Source organism: Dasypus novemcinctus, chromosome 4 (genome assembly GCF_030445035.2).
Source record: "Dasypus novemcinctus isolate mDasNov1 chromosome 4, mDasNov1.1.hap2, whole genome shotgun sequence".
NCBI lineage: Eukaryota > Metazoa > Chordata > Mammalia > Cingulata > Dasypodidae > Dasypus > Dasypus novemcinctus.
In genome coordinates, this window is record NC_080676.1 from 115522805 (window position 1) to 115541784 (window position 18980).

Genomic DNA, 18980 nt, shown 5'->3' on the forward strand with positions numbered 1-18980 from the left:
CAGAAGTAAACTATGTAACCAGTCCATACAAGCAATAGATAAATTCAGAAGAAAAAAACTTCATAATTTTAAACAGTACCTTTGGCCACAAATATTAGGCTATGGTAGTCCATGTACTGAACCTACTTATAAACATAACATGTTACCAAAGGTGCAGGAGTTCCCTTTAAAAAATATACCAATAACTTCTTCAGCTCCCTTAGAGATGTGATGGATAGATTCACATTCCCTTTCAAAAGTTAACTGAACTCACCCCATGTGACGGATAAGAGATCCAGCCCAGCTCCCCTTGAATTGTTTTTGAATCCAGGAGATTGACTAGAAGAAAACACAAATATACCAACACAGTTACAAGAAATGAATTATTTCTATTTGCCTCTGTTAAATGAATGTTATCTCTTGTTGTTGCTATTTTTTGTTGTTTGGGATTATATTAAGTATCTCTAAAGTGACACCAGAAATTTGACAAAAATTAGACTTTACTCATTCTAAGAGTATAATGAGTATAAGGAGAAGGGAATTGAAAAAAAAAAAGCAACAACAAAGAAAGTGAAAACATCATAAACTTCCAGTGTTTTAAGCTTTTTGCATTTATTTATATTCAGTGTATTGATCATTAGTTCTTATAGAATAACTACATATTTAAATAGGAAACAATATAAATGCAAAATAAGAAACAGTATCAATGCTACCATGATTTCAAAATAACTGCAATGATGATTAATTTTGACAATTTAGTATTCCATTATGCATTACTTTCTTAAATATGCATGAGTTAATATTTCTGTTTGTATATATTGTGCTATGGCATCTTACTATTGTCCTGGTAACACCAATACCAAACATATTATTCTGCAATGTGTATTTTTAATATTGTGTTAATTGTCTAATGTGTAAAAAACAAAATGCTTAGCTTCCAATTTGAGAAGAAACTACAGCAAAAGTATGATTTATAATAATATCTGAGTAAATTTTTACTTATTTAAAGAAGGTGTTATTACCCAAAAGCTTTAGTGATTTTGCTTAGAATCTTTTGCTAGAGATTAAAAATTCTGACTCTTATTCAATACTTATAGTTGAAAAATTAAGTATTACATGCATTGGGTTACATTTTGAATATATTATTAAGAAAAAGGCAAATGATTTATTTTCAACACAGAGTGTATTAATCTGTTATGGATTAAAAGTTAAAATATAAAAAATACTTCAAATTTAATTAATAACTAAAGGCCCACTCTGATTGCTCTGTTAAATAATGAGAACTACAGTTTCTTCTAAATTAGAAAGCAATCCCATGATTGACTAATGGAAGATGTAAATGAAGGTTACATAAACTGCACATATATTATTAACATGAACTAGAACAGGTGAATTAATAAATACCATAAAAGAGAAACATTTTCAGGGGTTCCATGTATATATACAAATCAAATCATAATTGTAATACATACATTGCACATGTCACATATTGTCAATAAAATGTTTCTGGTTGCTGAAAAAGTACACCCTTTCTTTAGTCATCTTATTAGTCTTTTACAAAGGAAATAATATTATAAAATATTAAGAAAAATAGTATTTTGAGAGATAGTAGAACTCTAAACTTTCAAGCACTACTTTTTAAAGCAAGATATTTGGTTAGCTAGTTAGATGATAAACACACTAGGTGAATTTAAGAAAGTCTCCAGATTGTTACGAGTTAATAGAGGTACAATTCTAAAAGTTAGATTCTCTAAGTTTTGATAGTAAAAGAAAAACACCTTAACTTAATCTATTACACTTGAATTCCTTAATGATTAAAGATATTTTTCTCAATAAAATAAGCTCAATGAGAAGTAATTATATTTAGATAAGAGAAGATACATGCTGCATGGATTACACAGCATAATTTCCATAATTGAATGATTTCCCAGGATGTAAGTATGCTTAATTACATTGCTGTTATCTCTCTCAAAAAAAAATGAAAAACTCTACAGATTAATCAATGTTACAAATTATATTTCAGAGTAACCAATAGTAGAAACTATTTGAAAAGATAAAAATATACCCTACCTTTAAATTAAAGCATACAATAAATAAATTTTTTTTAAAAATTTAAAGTTTAAAAAAGAAATAGATTAAAGCATATTAACAATGTTTTAATTAATTAATTCTGATGAAAACCTATCTAGGTCAAATGGTCGTTATACCATGGTCATCAGTTGACTTTACTTAGTTTTACATAGGCTTTGCATAGCAGAATTTACAATGCCAGTATTCATAAATCATTAGACAATATTTGCAATGCCTTTAGTAGTTTAGCTCATTCAATGTACCATGTTGTATACATAATAATTGAATATATACTAACTGATGAATATGTTATTCCACATGCTAAGATGAATGGCTGACTTAATTTCAATATGAGTAACTACAGGGAAAAAAAGTGTCTGAGGCAAAGAATGATACTCTGTTTAACAGATCACTCATTAAAAGATAGCTTGTTAACTAAAGAACTAAATCCCCTTATGTTTTTTCTGATGATAATGATAAGAGGAAAAGGACTCTTACTAATCACTTCAACAATTGGGTTCTATCCAAAAGAGAACAGCTAAACCAAAAACAATAATATCTCATTGTCAAGAAAAAATGGGTCAAGTAGATTAATTAGTTATTGCACCTATGAAAAATTGAATTCTAGGTGTACTCCATCTAGTGTGAATGATATCAACACAGTTAGACTCATGAGACATGATTTCGATTCTGTTGTCTAGCAAACAAATTTATCTGCTCTGGTTATTTTCTGTTGTTGTGATTTTAAAGCACTATGAGTTTATAGTGTGCCGTGCAAATTCAATGTTCTTATAAGTTAGTATACTAACAATAGTTCATTTGGTTTCTGAATTATATTTATGATAAGCTAGCAATATATAACCTAATATAGAAGAACCCTGAAATTTTAAAAATGCTTTAAGCACTTACTTGGGGTTTACATGTTGTCAGTGAAGTGTTCCCTGGTGCTTTTATGTGTAGCCAAGTAAGAATAATACGATACTAGAATTCAAAACACTTTAAAGTAAATGATTGTTAAAGTGGGACTTCCTGGGATACAAACCTCAAATCTCCTGTGTTCTGTTGTATGACAATCTGACTATGGCATAATTGAGATAGGAAGATAAGAAAGTTAATGGAATTTGAAAGTAAGCCTGCTATAAGTGATTTCTCTGGATACAATGACTAAAGGTAACATTGCAATATCACATCTTAAACCCTATACTGATACCAACAGCACCCTCTGGTTACTGATGTTCTCCTCTCTCAAAACAGATGGAAACCTGATCATTTCCTTTCAAGGGCAGATAGAACAGGCAAGTAAGATTGTATTGTACAAACATTATAATATTGTCTGAGTTTTAATAACAACCCACAAACTGGAATGTTTACTTCAATTGCTGAAAAATTTGAGTTCACAGTTATGAATTTTAACAAAAAAAGAAAATTATTCTTAAAAGTTAGGGGGAACATATGGATGTCTCAATTCTTTAATGACTCACCTGTACCAAGACATCTAAGGAAGATACAAATTGCTCCTTCCCAGATTTCATATTCTTACAATGTGATTTCCAAATAGTTTTGCTTTGTAACAGGAAATCTATTATTTCATTAAATTCAGAATCTTTTCTATTTAAAAAGCTATGTAATACTATTAATTTTTAAATTAAGAACATTATATTGGATATATGTCTTAATTTTGTGAGACTACTTAGGTTGAGATATAAATAGGTATTTTTGAGCAAAATTGTCTGTAGAAAGCACTTCTAAATTTGTGTGGATATGATTCTAGATTTCTTTCACATGCTTTGCTCTCTCAAGTTTTATTGCTTTTAAAAAGAGAAGATGTCCAAAAAACTTTAAATATGAATTTCCAGAGTTTTTACTCCTAGGGAATCATTAACATGTCAAGATTTTTATAAGGGCTTTTCAAAGTTCTGATTCAAAGTGACTACTTTTCCACTCAGAAAGGTCGAGAATTAAATTAACATTCACCTTTTGAAAGACTGCTTAAGTGCTGCAAATATACAGGTAGTGCTAAAAGAAGTTTAAGAAATAAATGCCAGGATTTCTTACTTGAAAGGGAGACCTTTTCAATTATCTAATAATGCATTGATATGCTTTGTGGTAATGTTGCCAATTCATTTCTATGAAATTTGTGAGGTATAAAAATTATCAAATAATTATTTCAAGGTGAACAGTAGAGTTAAAGGCCTAAAAAATTTCAGACATTTACAGTAATAGAATCTTTTCTCATAAACCTTCAGGTATAAAGGTACCTTTACTGCCAGGTGCCACTAACTATAAAACCACTACCACAGAAAACAAATCCATCCTTTGATTACTTCTTGCTTTTACTCAAGAAAAATGACATTCTCTTTTCTATCAACACCCCCATTTTTTATATACGTATCATTGTAATTTCCATCACCTTCATTATGATAGACAAAGTACCTTTGCTCTAGCTACAGTTAACAAAAGGTTCCTTTCATCTCCTTCGAGGGTATACTTATATGCCACAAATACTTGTAAGAAATGATAAAGGAGGAAATAAATTTTGAGTTCAGTGTTATAATTCTCTGTATAGGTTTCTGGTCAAAACTAACATAGAACAGGAAATAAAGATTTATTCTGGGACATGAGTCAACTAAAGCTCAGCTTCTCATTTTTAATGTACACATCAGGATAGAAGAGAAAGAGAAATTAAGGTTTTATTGATGTATTTATGGATTTCAAATAACTTTTATCTACTGTGCTTAACAGTCTAAGTTGAATTGCTAGCTTACTGTTTGTATTTATTTATTTGTCTATAATATACCTAAACATAATTAAAATATTTTTCAATAGATCTAGTTAGTATCATATTCCATAGACTAAAATCTATAAAATTATTTGAACTATAAATTAAGTCAACAACTTTTTATTGCATGCAAATAAAGTTTCCTATCTACTATGATCAATTTAAATTAGTAGGCATTATATCATAGAAATATTATATTTTAAAACGTATTTATGAAAAACTATCAGTCAAATGAATACCTAAAGTCAATATGTAAGTATTAAAGATCGAAAAAATAATTGAGTTATGCTAGACATTTTGTGAAAAACATCTTTTATTACAAGGTGTCTTAAAAGATTATTTATATGACATAAACTGATTTTCTGGACAAAGTGTTATACTATCAACTTATTCTTTCTTATTTGCTTTCCTCTTAGGAAAATTTTGGATTTACTTCTAGATAGACCCTAATTGTAAAAGAAGTTGTGATTATTTGCCTCATCTCAATCTTTGCCAACAGCAAAGACAAATCCTTGTCTTTGTAATAAAAAACACGCAGAGAGTCTCACAGGACCGATGTCTGCATTTTCATAACTAGAGTGGCTCAAGGAAATAACAGAAACTGACCAAAATTCTACTTGTTGCTTTTGTAAATGCAAATCCTTGCTGTGTCTAAAGCATTAAATTTTTCCTTTTTAATAGTTTTTAATCAGAGAAATCTGGTTAATGATATCGAAATTATCAGAAAGAAAAAAGCAATTAAAATATCATTAGGGAATGTGTTGTTATAAATTCTTTCACAGAAAATTTGTGGAGATGTTCAACTGGCAGTGAAGTTTTAGTATAGTAACAATCTCAGTTTTAGTAACAGTCCTTACAACAGCAGGTTTCTTTGTTTCTGTGCAATTTCAACCAATATTATCACTTGTTTAGACAAACGAAATGTGTTTCCCAAAGCAAAAGGTCATTAAATGCAGAACATTAGTGATTTGGTAAACAGGATACTTTAAAACTCATTGTTTCTTCCTAAAGTATTATAGAAAAATTATTTAATAAAAATTTGGAAAGACTTTTTTGACATATTAAAAAGTGAAAATGACAATGTTATTCAATTTTTAAATTATATAGTCATCAAGGTAGATTTTTATATCTAGTCAGTATCATAATTTTTATTTCATGGGCAGGCAACCATTTAAATAAGTTAGCGTTCAAACTTTAACAAGTAGATGTTCCCTTTACCCCATAAATTCAGGCTATTTTAATATATTTTTAACATATTATTATGCTTAAATTTTGATTATCAACCTTAAGACACTATACAAAAGTTATCTGTTCAGTTAGGGTCTGACTGACAATTATGAAAATGGAGAAGCACAAGAAGATGGACTTACAGAAAACTCTACACAGTGTTTCTTATAGAAAAAAAAAATCTGGCTAGAAGTTACCTTGATAAAGGATTCAAAATTTTGACATATGAAAATAAAGTTTAGTGAAAAAGAATTTAAATTTCAATTTAAGAACATCCTCTGGATTTTAAAAAAATATCCTAATGTATACACAAACAAAATAAGCTCATTAAAGAATAAATAAATTGGTTTAAAATTTCTGGATAACTTAAATCAGGATACAGTTTTGGCTTTATCATATTCTGAAGGATAACTTCTCTGAATTTCATCTCATTTATCATTTATTTTGTTCATGGCAATATAAATTTGACCATTGCCTAAAAACGTATACGTATAGTGACACACACTCTTCAAGGTGTAAATACGGGCCACAGTGCTCACAAAGAATCAAATAAAGTGCCATGTGCTTATCAATTTAATTCAAAATTCAAATCCTTTTCTTTGCGTCTAAGAAACATCACGTCAATAGAATGCATCAAATTGTTAGTGCTGGGGAAAGTCAGAACTCTTTTAATTTATCAAAAGAAGAGGAGGTAGAGTTCAGACAAACTACAGTGTGGTTTTTCTTGGTAATGCAGGCATAATATGAATAGCACCTATAGGAGATTCTATTTCGGGATAGTTCTTTTTTGATATTCAGTTACATATGTTTCCAATACACACATACACATACAGGCATGTATGCACTATCACAGAATTTACACTGAGCCAATATATATACTTATTAAGAACAGCTATTTCTGAATATTCAATTCATCCAAAGTATTTTTTTAACATCTGAGTGTTTATTACACATTCATTTAAAGTATATTTAAAGTTTCTAGATTATATAGTAAAAAATCCCAAAACCTGGGTTATAATCTTTGCCTAACATGAAATTAGGCAAATGATTTAATCTCCTCCTTTTATTAAATTATTGCCTTGTGTCAAAAACAAAACAAAACAACAACAAATAACAACAAAAAATCCTCCTGATATCCTAGGGGTTTTATCTTGGGAAGCTAACTGCACCCTCTCCTAGGAAGGTTCATATTGCATCTTTTATATTTTTTGTATGTCTATTACAACATAGCACTTTAAACCATAAACATTCCTTTTGTGTGATCTGTCCCATCTAAGTAATATATCTTCAAGACCATCGAGCATATTATTCCCTGTAATCTTTCCCCAGAACTAATATATTACTAATGCCTAGGTGTGCATTGTTTGGTAAATAAAAACAATAAATTATTATAATGTACAAGATGAGTTATGATTATGTAACAAGCAATTATTTCTGCTAAAATTTTCTTGACTTATTTTAATGTTCTTTGAACTTATGCTTTTGAAATTAAGTTTAGTGTTCCATTGTTTTTACTACTAGGGTTGGTAGTAAACTTACTACAAATCTGGCCAAACTGAGGAAGAAATTATTCCTGGTTAATTTCTGAAAGTCATCTTTTGAAACAGAAATTTCAAGGGGTACTACTAATTTTATATCTTTTAGTTTTTTCTTCTCTAATTCTATATAGAAATTTTTTGGGTATTAAAACTTCAGAATGATTTTGGAGCTCGCTATAATTGAGAGTAAGAAAAATTTTCCTTATTCAATGTTCAGATGTTTAAGGATAGCAGTTGTACCTCAGAATACAGTGAAACCATTATTTTAAGCATAGCTTAATGTAATTAGTTCAGTCAGAATGAAATATATATAATTATAACTGGCAATCTTTCTTTTAAAAAAAGGACAATTGAAGCATTATAATTTCAGATAAGAAATGTCAAGAATACCATAATAAAATCCCTGAATTTATCTTTTTGAACTATCTAAAGTAAATGAGTACTAGCTTATCTATGATAAACCAGATAGTAAAAGTTAAGCACGGGCAAAATACTACTTCCTTTTATTCCACCTCTTTAAGAAGCATTTTCAATATTCTGAAATAGTTATATTTGATGGATTTTTACCTATTTAATAAAAGAATAACAACCCAATCTCATTTCCATTTTTAGTATCTATGATGATGTCAGTTCTTTTCATTCTGTTAAAATGCAAAAATCTACTATAGCTTTGGCATATTGAAGAGGAAAATAAAAATTTCGATATAATTCTAGCCTCATGCCATCTTTGAATATTATAGTTAAGGAGTTGAATTGGGTTAAATTAACGAGGTGAGATAGTGACAATTAACTTTAAAAATGGTTACTTCTATTTTTTCTATCGCTAATTTGTAATTCAGAAAAACAGAATTGTATACCATCTCAATTCCAAAAAGTGCACATTCATTCATAAAATTTTTGACCATACTGTGGAAATAGTTCAGTTTTGTAAGGGAACAATGCTATTAGTGAGGCAGATAGACACACACATACACACACACGCACACACACAGTGCTGTAAATAGACTGTTCCTAAGAGTGGCATTTTGCTTACCCAGAGGATTATTTAGATAATTTGCATGGAAGTCACTGCAAGTCTGCTTCCCATCCTAACTCCCATTCAGTATGAAGAAAGCTATCTTATGCAATAAATGTCCTTCTAAAATCTGTACACTTTATCAATTATTAAATTAAATTTGAAAATCAGGAAAATAAATATATGTTGATTACTATCAAGTTGCTTTCTTTTTCTCTTAGTTGCCCTGAGGTACACTGGAAAGGTTAAAATTTCATCTTGATTATCACAGGCAAAAAGTAAAATTTTAAAGTCCTATCTTTTCATCAAATGGGAGGGCTTGTGTTTTCTTCTAGACCTATATAATATACTTACCTATGTTTATTAACTATTATTTGAAAAAAGACAAATTAACTTCTTTATAATGAATATATATGAATATAAAAAGATTAAACAAATTTGATGTTGATTAAATCAACTTAGCAGCAATAAAATTAAACTTTGCTTATCACTTTGCTGCAGTCCCTTTTGCGGCCCAGTCATGTAATCAGTCAGAATTTTTGTCTTAAAGAAGATGCAACTCTTTTTGTAGACTCTAAAATCAAGTTTACATTTGTTTTGATTTGAAGGTATTCTACAAACCCAAATATGAATAAAATATTGAATAGGGAAAGAATTACTGATTGTAATTCCCCAGAAGTTTAGGGGAAAAAAGTTGGTTGCTAAGCCTTCGTTTTTGCCCATGGAAAAGGTACCAATAGTTTGACTGGTTGGATAATTCTTTGGGAACATAAAGGCTAACACATTAGCAAATTCTTTTTCTTTTTTCTTTTTTAATGTCAGAGGGGAGAAAGTAAGAGGCTAAAATGAGCTTTCTGATTTAGAAGCCTGATGTCATCAATATGCTATTTTTGCTTTTTGCCAGGTTAACAGAATTTATTGTGGCAATTAATGCAAAACATATGTGTTGAAATACCCACATGAAAACTATAACTGCCCCCAACCTAATTTGTACTTTTCAAACCCTTGTTTTAGCTACCTTTTTGCAATGCTTACACTTAAACAGAGTACAAGTATTTTTATCAAAATGGAGATAAATTCCTAGAATTTATTTTTCATCTTAAGTAGTGTTTAAGTTATCTTTACAATGGAAAAAAAATTACTAGAGGGGCTAACGTCTACTTTTTAGATCATGTTCTATTTCCCTCGCCCCATTACTTATCTCTCTGACAAGAGTTAAAATTCACACCTCCTTTTTTTTTTCACATAAAGTCCTAAATAATCACTTCGATGTTATGTTGACGATTGCTTCACAATCTCTGTGTATAAATTCTTGACAATCATTGGAGGTTGAGGAAAGGAGTGTCTGAGTGTGAGGAAAGGAAGTACTGTGTGGAGTAAGGGATCACAAACACTTTCTCCTATTCCTCTTTCAACATGAAATTTCCTTTAAACAATTTTCTTCGTGGGTTCCCCATCCATGGAGCATAATCATAATTTGAGTGTATACACTTTGCAGTGTCAAAGTACTCTCATCAACGCAATTACCTTCCATTTTCACTCTATACTCTGTGTATTTCTCAATAACGATTCCAAAGTCACAGGACAAATTAGCAGTCACTGGGATTAGGGTTGAGAGCGTGTGCTTTTCCTGCACACAAGGAAACCTCTTTAATTCACAGGTATTTGCATACAGAAGAAAATGTGAGATTAGAATCAAAAGACAGGGTCTGACTCAGTTACTACCGTATTATGATTAGTTTCCTCAGTTTCCTCAACTGTAACAGTGGAAGATATTACGTCTATTTTACAGGACTGCTGTTAAATGAGGTCTGGTAAGTAGAGTATAATAATGTAAGAGAAAATTCTTTGTAATCAGAAAAACACTGTGTAATTAATATCTCAGTGTCAAGCGTGGCACTTAGGACCTTGGAATCCACTGGATTAAACAATTCTACCTTTAATGGAAAAAAAAAAAAATAGGTACCCCCAGATACAAATATATCAGCATTAACCAACTACTAACCTAACTCATAATACCATTCCTTTATTCCCCAGAACTCTGTCTTACCCATTCCAAGTGGGTTCCCAAAATAATAAGAGGGGAAAAAATCTGTTTTCATTAAACCGATACCAGTTAAATAAGCAGCTTTGGGAGAAAATAGGAAACACAATGACAACTTTTGATTAAGTACTAGGGAGAAGTTTATGGAACAGCTCCTGACCGTCACGGGGGGTCTAACAGAGGTTGTTAGGTGGCATTGGTACCCTTTAAAGAAAATTGAAATAAAGTTCCTCATTTCAGTCTAACGACCAAATGAACAGGGCCTTCCGAAAAAATAACAAGAGGTTTTCGGTAGGAACTGAGATCTTAGGATCTGACTGCAGTAAGCAAGAGAACTGGGCGCCCCGGACACCTCCGGTTCGTGCCCACGGAGGGGCGGACTTGTAGGCGTTTCGCAGTTCTTCAGGGAGATGAAGAAGCCTGTCTGTCACCTACTGATCCGTGAGCCTCTGACTCCAAACTGAAAAGATGAGCTGATGGCGGGGGGGGGGGGGGGCGACCCAGACGTCGGGTCGGTCTGTTATTGAAGTCAGGACGTGCCCTGGCGGGGCGGCCACGCACGCGCTGACGGAGACCGACCCACCGCTGCTTCCAGGCGGCGAGGAAAGCAGGCGCGCTCGCCCAGCGCCGCAGCTCCGCGGCAGCAGACAGAGGGCGCGCGTTTGCCTCTCCCCAGCCCGGCTCTCCTGTGGGCGCTGGTTTCCGCGCAACTTTGCGCGCTCGCGTTCCCCCTCGCTCTGGCCTCCCGCGCTTGGCTGAGAGTGTCCGGGATCAGCCGCCGGGAAGAGACCGCGAGCAGCGGGGACGCCGCCTGCAACCGCCAGCCCGCGTCCCGGGAGGCCGGCGAAAGCTCGCAGGGCCCGGCTGACGGAATTTAGCTGCAGGCGCGGAGAGACTCGCTCACAAAGGGGCCTCTGGTCTCTGGCTCCTGGAATCTGGGCTGTGTAGACACGGACTGGGGTTTTTATGTTCCGATTTTTAGTCGAATGAGGAGTAGAAAAGTTATGAATTCTTGTTTTCCCCCAGCACCCCTGAGCCTTGTCGATAGAGCGAAGAATAGTTTGCAGTTAAGATGCCCCAGTGGTGGGTGTGGTGGCAGCCAGGAGCGTCTGCTCATCTCTGTCTCCACACATTACACAGTCACTCGCCGTTAAAGCCCTGCCTCCTGCTAAAATTTCTCAGGGCATACTTTGAAAATGCAACGAATATTGCATATCAAATGCGTGAGGTGTAACGCGCAGGAAAAAAGCATAGTCCTCCCTCCCTCCCGAGCAGGGAGGGAGCCCTGCTAATGGCTAAGATTATTCTCAACAGTTTGTTTGTACAGTGCTGTCTCTTGTTTTCCCCCGCCTTCCCCGCCTATTATGCTGACTTCACCGTGTTGGTTTGGATTAGGTGGATTTTCACCCCTTGCTTTGACTGGAACAGCAGGATGTAGTTTAGAAAATGAGGCGTGGGGGATGTTCCACAAGACTTCCAGTTTAATAACCTCACTCCAAGTTTGAGGCTTTATTTGCTGAACTGGTTTTGATTCCATTCATCCCCCACATGGATTTGCCCAGGCACCCAAAGGGGGAGCATTCTTTGGTTTATGCCCTTAAAATTTTCCTAGAGAAAATATTATCTTCTGAGGAAATATCAAAAGTGTATAAAACTGAGAAGAAAACAAGCCAGTGCAATCATTTTGTTATATTTTTTAAGTGAGCAAGGCTTTTAGTAATTTAATAAAAAGTTAATTAGCCTGATATTTTGTGATAGATTTTAAACAAAAGGTATATATGTTAACATTTGTTTTTTGAACCTTTGGACTTTTCTACTTCTCCATCTAATCACTTTTTATTATCTTTTCATTTGGAAATACTCCTCCCTGCCTTTGTAATCTACCACACTTTTTTATTTCAAAGAAAGCTGGCAGGAGGCAAACAAAACTTCCTGACTTTCAGATTTTGCCCCGAGAGAGCCTCTTGTCAGGCTTCAAGAACTACCTGATACCAGGCAGATGGTAACAGACCTGGAGAGTGAAATCAAGGGGTGTACATGTATCCACATCCTGATTCTGATTAGAGATGTCTTTCTAGATTGATTAATTTTTAGGCTAGGAATATTTTGCATTTTATAAAATGTCACAATATTACTACTTTTATTTCTGGGTTTTTACCTTTTTGAGAAGTAATTTTTTAACTCAGGTCTTCTGTGTACTTGGATGAATAGTATAATGAATGTTTTACACCACTAGTCAACCCTTTATTTGAAAAATCTGTGGAAAGCTACTTGTGCACTTGGTAATAGCCCTCCATTGACCCTCCCTGGTGATAAAATCCAGATCTCTGACAACAGAACCAAAAGGGAACACCTGCATCTGTTCTTCTAAATCTTTCATCAAACAGGAATTATAAGAACAAGATTTATTAAATATTTTAAAGGAAAAATGTGTTTACTAAAATACAAACAAAGATAAGGATCTTGACAGAAATTGACTGGTAAAACTCAATGTTCTTCCAAGAAATACATATTTCTCCATACATCTTGTATTTATATCAAACAAAATCATTGGAAAATGACTCAAATCAAAGGTAGCCCACATCACAGATTTCTTAGTAAGTAAATGTCTGTAGGAACTTATCAAATTTTGATGATTTGTAGAAAGTTTTATTAATATTTTCTTGAAGATTTTATTACTTGGAAAATGTAACTCTCAAGAACACTTCTTGCTGTTTCCATTTGCATTGAAGTTAGTAAATCAAATATACTGTGGAAATATGCTTTGCCTTAAAAATCCTTTGCATATGTAACTGATTATTTGATATTTTAAAATTGCATATATTTTATTTCAGAAAAATTCCAAAGTTTTAAACAATTTCAACATTTAGGGATCCTTCTAAAGAAAGGCATTCCAAAAGAGTATTAAAATTTACAGGACCCCTAAAAAAAACACCAATATTTGAATATTAAAGTGTCAGTAACATATAAACAACAACAAAATACCTTACTAGATCCTTTCTTTAAAAATGAGTTTCTTAAGGGTCAAGATGGAACTACTAAATTGTTTAAAAGAGCAAATAGCAAACCACAAGTAAATTCAAGTAATAAAAAACTTCACATGAAACTTCTTAAACCCTCTAAACAATGATAATACCTTAAAGTTCAAATTGTTTAAAATTTTTATTAGTTTTAAGTGCTTTTCATTGTAGCTCCCAGTATCTAGCATTCCATGGAAAAGACAACTTTATCTAAAAATATACCAATGATCTAACATATGGCAATGCTCCCCTTTATAGTTCAATCACTTCTTAGTTATAAAAATATCCAATTAACTTTTTACCTTAAAATAAGCAGAAACATTTATCAACCACAGCACCAATATTAAAAAGTATAAAATTTAAAATGTTGATAGGTGCAGTGAAGCTGCTTAGTATTGCAAATTTACAGCTATTACCAGAAAATTTAATATTTAAAGAGGGTTTTAATTGCTCATTTATGACAAGAACTGGAATGGTGTGATGAGTGAAACATAAAAGAGAGGCGAATTGGACATCAAAGTGGACATTTTCCCACTTGAATTATTATTATCAATAATAATCTTTAGGAAGATACAGATTCAGAATGAATTAATTTAATGATAGATTTTGAGAGGTTACAAGAAGTTTTTTTCCAGCACAATCAAAATATTATCCTAGCAATTCAGGTTGTCAGTAAAAGCTTAAACAAATTTGCTGATAATCCTGTTAATGACCTAGGTCAAGTGTTAACTGTTGTGGGTTATAAAATAGTGAAATTAAGGTTTCTCCTAACCCTGGGGCAAACAGCATAGTTATAACTGGTGGTGTGTGTTTGGGGGGGAGGGGGGTGAGTTGCTATTAGAGGAGCTATTAAATTACAAAATGTATAACGCATTCAATTATTTAGTCTAGTATGAAGAAATGCTATTAAAAGAAAATGTAGATCCTCTTTCAAAAAAAATAATAAAACCTATGGATATGATAGATGAGTTATCATTAAAGTTTCAAACACAGTGTATTCTTGTTGTGAGAAATGTTTACATATAAAAAGTGATACCAATTCACAGTAATTTTTAGGAATGAAAAACTCCATTATTTAAATGTTAATTGTGCTCAACATTTACCTAATATTCAAATGGAAACACACAGTGTGAATTGGCAGGTATTAGTTTTAAGTTTAAAAGGTCACATGGTTGCCTCTAGTACCTAGGAAATTTACGTACATTTTACAGAGACAGTACCCCTTCCATACATTAAAAAAAAAGTTTCCAAAATAAATAATGTGTGTGTATATATATATATTTAATTTTTAATCAGTTTTATTTTTAAAAAATCTGATTTCAATGGAATTAACTCTATGGGTAAGTGTTTATCTAATTTCTGAAGACTTTCAGATGGAAAAATTATATAATATTTTGTAAACTGATCAATAAGCAGTGCATTCTGCCTCAGAGACACTGCTTCAATTGTAGCAAAGTGTTCCAAGAGTGTACCTTATCCAGTCCTAAAGGAGGCTGAACTAATAACAATTTATACATTACTTTATCGAGTTTTAACTTCTTTCCAAAGTTATTATGAGTTACATCTGGAATGGGAACAGGCAGCAAATATTTGAACTTTGCTAATAACACATATTATAGCAAATTATATTTTGCTCCAAAGAGCAGTTGATTTTTCATTGGAGGCTTTTCTTGGTATGTCATGTCATGATGAGATTGTAATAAAGTTTTATGAAGCTTTTATAAAGTTTCTATTTAAGTATATAGTCCAATTCTTGATTTACAGGTTCATCAAAATTATTATTTATTATCATTGAGGAAATAGGGATAGAAAGTATCACTAGGTATCATTTTTTTTCTTGAAAGCATATTACAAAGTTTTTTGTAACTGATTTAATAAAATGAAAGTTCAGATTAAACTTATCATGGGCCTATGATATATCAATATTTATATTTAATTATTAATTCTCAAATTTAAAATAAGTATACAATGGAATGTTTCCTTGTAATTAACTCAATGACTCAATGATCTGATTTTGTTCTTTCTTAGTTCTATCATGCCTAACTTAATAGATTGCAAAATAAATGCTAGTAAATCTTACCAATTTTCTATAATGTTGAAGTATAATTTTGAGCATAGTATTTTCAATGCAACCTAGTGTTTTATGTTTCAGTTTTCAAAAATAATATTAGGAAGCTATATTAATATGAGCCATTCTATGATTAGTTCTCTCCAAAATACATGAATTTTCAGAAGCATTGCTTTCTATTCAAATTACATTGTTAGAAAAATTGCTCGGAATTCTTGGCAGTTATTTGGAATTTTTGCATTTCATGTTCAATTTAACTACTAAGAGCTAGGTTATGGTATTAATATTTGAAATCTCTCTCATGTATTACCTAAGTTAAATCGATCTTTTAAAATTTTGCTTCAAAGTTTCCCTTCTTAACCTCAGAAAAGAAAAGAGACAATACTCATAGGACAATGTCTGGAAAGAACAATCCCGTGAACAATGGATAGAGAAACTTTTATCCAAGCAAATTAAGTGTAATTATGTCAGATTTGTGAATACATATATTTTCCTACATACATATTGTTAATGTGTACCTGTATAATTATATACATCATATACCTAAATATACATAAGACACGGTTTAAAATTATTTTGCATTTGATTATTCCTGTTTCATTAAATTGATATCATTAATTTTATATAGATTGTGAGTATGTTTAAAGTTCATTTTTTTTCCTCTGGCAATTTACTTAAAGGTTATGTTTACCACAAAAATACTGACTCTCAGCTATATTCCTACATATTATTAATTCAGTAAAATCCATTATCTAACTAGATTATAAACGTTCTATCTGGAAAAATACAATTTTATTATACCAATGTGATAATAATATTATTTTTCTAGTTATTGCTTGTCCATGTCAAAATTTTAATATTTTCAAAGAGAATGAAAAGATAAAAGCACCACTAATTTTAACTTATTGATATGTTACACATTTTACAAATAACTACTCTTGTGTTTCATTCATGAAAAATTATGGCCATTACTTTCAAATAAACATTTTAATTGACTAAAAAAAGTCTCCACTGGGTAAGATGATTTTCTTGATCCTTATATTTTACAGTTTTCAATTTCTTAATTAAGAAAGAAAAAATTAATGAAATCTGCTAAATTAGTAACAGCAGTCATTGAGGAAAGAACAAAATTAAACTGCTCTATTAGTGAATTTAGGTCACCAAATATGCAAGGCAGATTTTACATTTAATAAAAAATGTCTAAATATTTTCAGTTTTTAGTTACGTTTTTAAAATAATGTACAAATTAAACAGCATTGACTTGAAAATACATTTCTTAGTGACATAATATATAATGTGACATTTGCACATCAATTGCTCTGTTTTGCTCAATTGTAAAATAAGTTGCTAAATGTTATTGTTCTAAGTTCGGAGTCATTAAGAGTAAATTAAAGCCGTAACTGTTGCTTGAAAGCAATTAATTATTCAGAGAAGTTTGTCTTAAGAGTTAGTGATTGTACTCGTAAGTAATTAGGAATAGGTCGCAAAAGGTATACAGGAAAAAGACAGCACATCTATTAAATACACAATCGTATAGAAAGCATAGGCATTGTTACTATTTGATTTGCACTTTAGTCTATTGAAAAGGGATGAATGCCCAATAAGAGGGAAATTAATAGCCGAAGATCAAGGAAATGCCATTTGCTGCATATATTTTAATAATTTGCTATTATTATTTACTATACTTACCCAGGAGCTATTCACTGTTCATTACATTCTCCTATTTGTATATAAACCCCTAAACAAAGAGAATCCAACCTAAGCGTATTGCAATTCCTGCTAATATTACTTATGTTAATGTGGCATATGCTGCTCATTACAGCATGTACCGTACAGCAAGCCATCTCCTGGCGGGACGCTCACCACTTCAAAACAGCAAGTGTAACATACACGCACGTACAGACACACACCTCCGCTTCAAAACAAACTCTGATTTCCCTTTAGTCCATCCATAAATGCCATGATCCCAACTATGAACAACCTGTCATTACCTTGAAACATACTAAAGAACCTAAAAAGGAGGGCTGGGTTTCCTTTTAAACTTCTCAGAGTACCACATGTTCGTAATTATAAAATGCTGCCTTGGCTATTTGGCAATTAACATGCTGGGTTGTAAAAACTCGAGGGTTTTTTCTTTCCTTCTTTTTGCTTAAAATTGGCAAAGAAGGTAATTGCTTGAATTGGTATCAGATTAAAAACACATTTTTAAAGGTTTAGGCAATCCAGAATTAGCCCCTGAAGTGTTTTAGAAGACAGCCGAAAATAAAAGCACATCTTTAGTTTACTCTCAGAGCAAACTGCTTTATTCGGAGGCTCCTCGACGACGAGGGGAAAAGGCGTTGGGTGAGAAGGTGCCCGGGAGCGCTCGCCCCGCGGGGCAGGCTGCGAGCGGCGCTGTACCTGGCTTACCTTCATTGGAAGGTTGGAGAATCAGTTCCCCGAGGCAGCTGAGAGCAGGGCAGCTGAGAAAGAGGAGGATGGAGAGGTGACAATCCATGTTGCTGGTGCAGAGGGCAGTGAGAGGAGCATATCTCCATGAAGCATGCCACTGATGTGAGGGGGAGCGCTCTGATTGCTGGAGAAGTTACCATGCTCCGCTCGCAGGCTGATGTCAAGTTTGACACTGGAGATAAGGAGGAGTCTGGCTGCCTTTCCGCGAACCTCGCTCAGGGACTTCTCTGGGTCCTAGTGCCGTAGGAAGCGAGCGCTGAAGGAGACCAGGCAGCAGGCGCCTCCCAGCCAGCCTTCCAACGCGGAGCTTCCAAGGAAGAGAGAAGGGGGTCGCCACTGGGGCGGTGGTGGATGGTAGTGGTGGGAAAAGAAAAACAGCCCGTGTTTATTTTCAAGGAATGGCAACTATTTTATAGTTTGCTATACTTGCTCTGTAGCTAAATTCCCTGAAGAAACCAGAATCCTTTATAGGAGTGTCATATGGCAGTGTGAGTGGAAAAGAAACTAAAAACCCAGAAAAATGGTTGGTATTAAAAGAATGGTGGCCTTTTACAAAAGTCAATGATAGTTGTGTAATTTAAAAGGGAAATTAGGATTATTCCTTTGCTCTATTCATGTGATCATAACTGTCCAAAGGTCCTTTGTGGTACAGAGGACACTATCGCACACCCAGGCCCCTTAGAATCCCTGCACTCTGCTCATTCTGCTGGCTAAGCCTATTTCCTTGTTTGATATTTTCAAAGCAGACAGTATTCCTTTATCCTTTATTACAGCATTAGCTTCTGGGTT

The 18980-nt window shown here is 32.9% G+C and overlaps 1 protein-coding gene across 2 annotated transcripts in view; it reads right to left on the reverse strand.

The window, feature by feature from the left end:
• The window catches only part of EPHA3 (EPH receptor A3), a 361700-nt gene extending 343195 nt beyond the window's left edge, over window positions 1-18505 (reverse strand). Inside the window, exons 1-2 of one of the 2 annotated variants that reach the window (XM_058296035.2) lie at window positions 18150-18505; window positions 254-318 (exon numbers count right to left, since the gene is read on the reverse strand). In XM_058296035.2, coding sequence (XP_058152018.1) covers window positions 254-318; window positions 18150-18237 — 153 coding nt within the window. In that variant the 5' untranslated portion in view covers window positions 18238-18505. The remainder of the gene's footprint in view (window positions 1-253; window positions 319-18149) is intronic. The other variant, XM_058296036.1, reaches the window with a different exon arrangement.
• Between the last annotated feature and the right edge of the window lie 475 nt (window positions 18506-18980).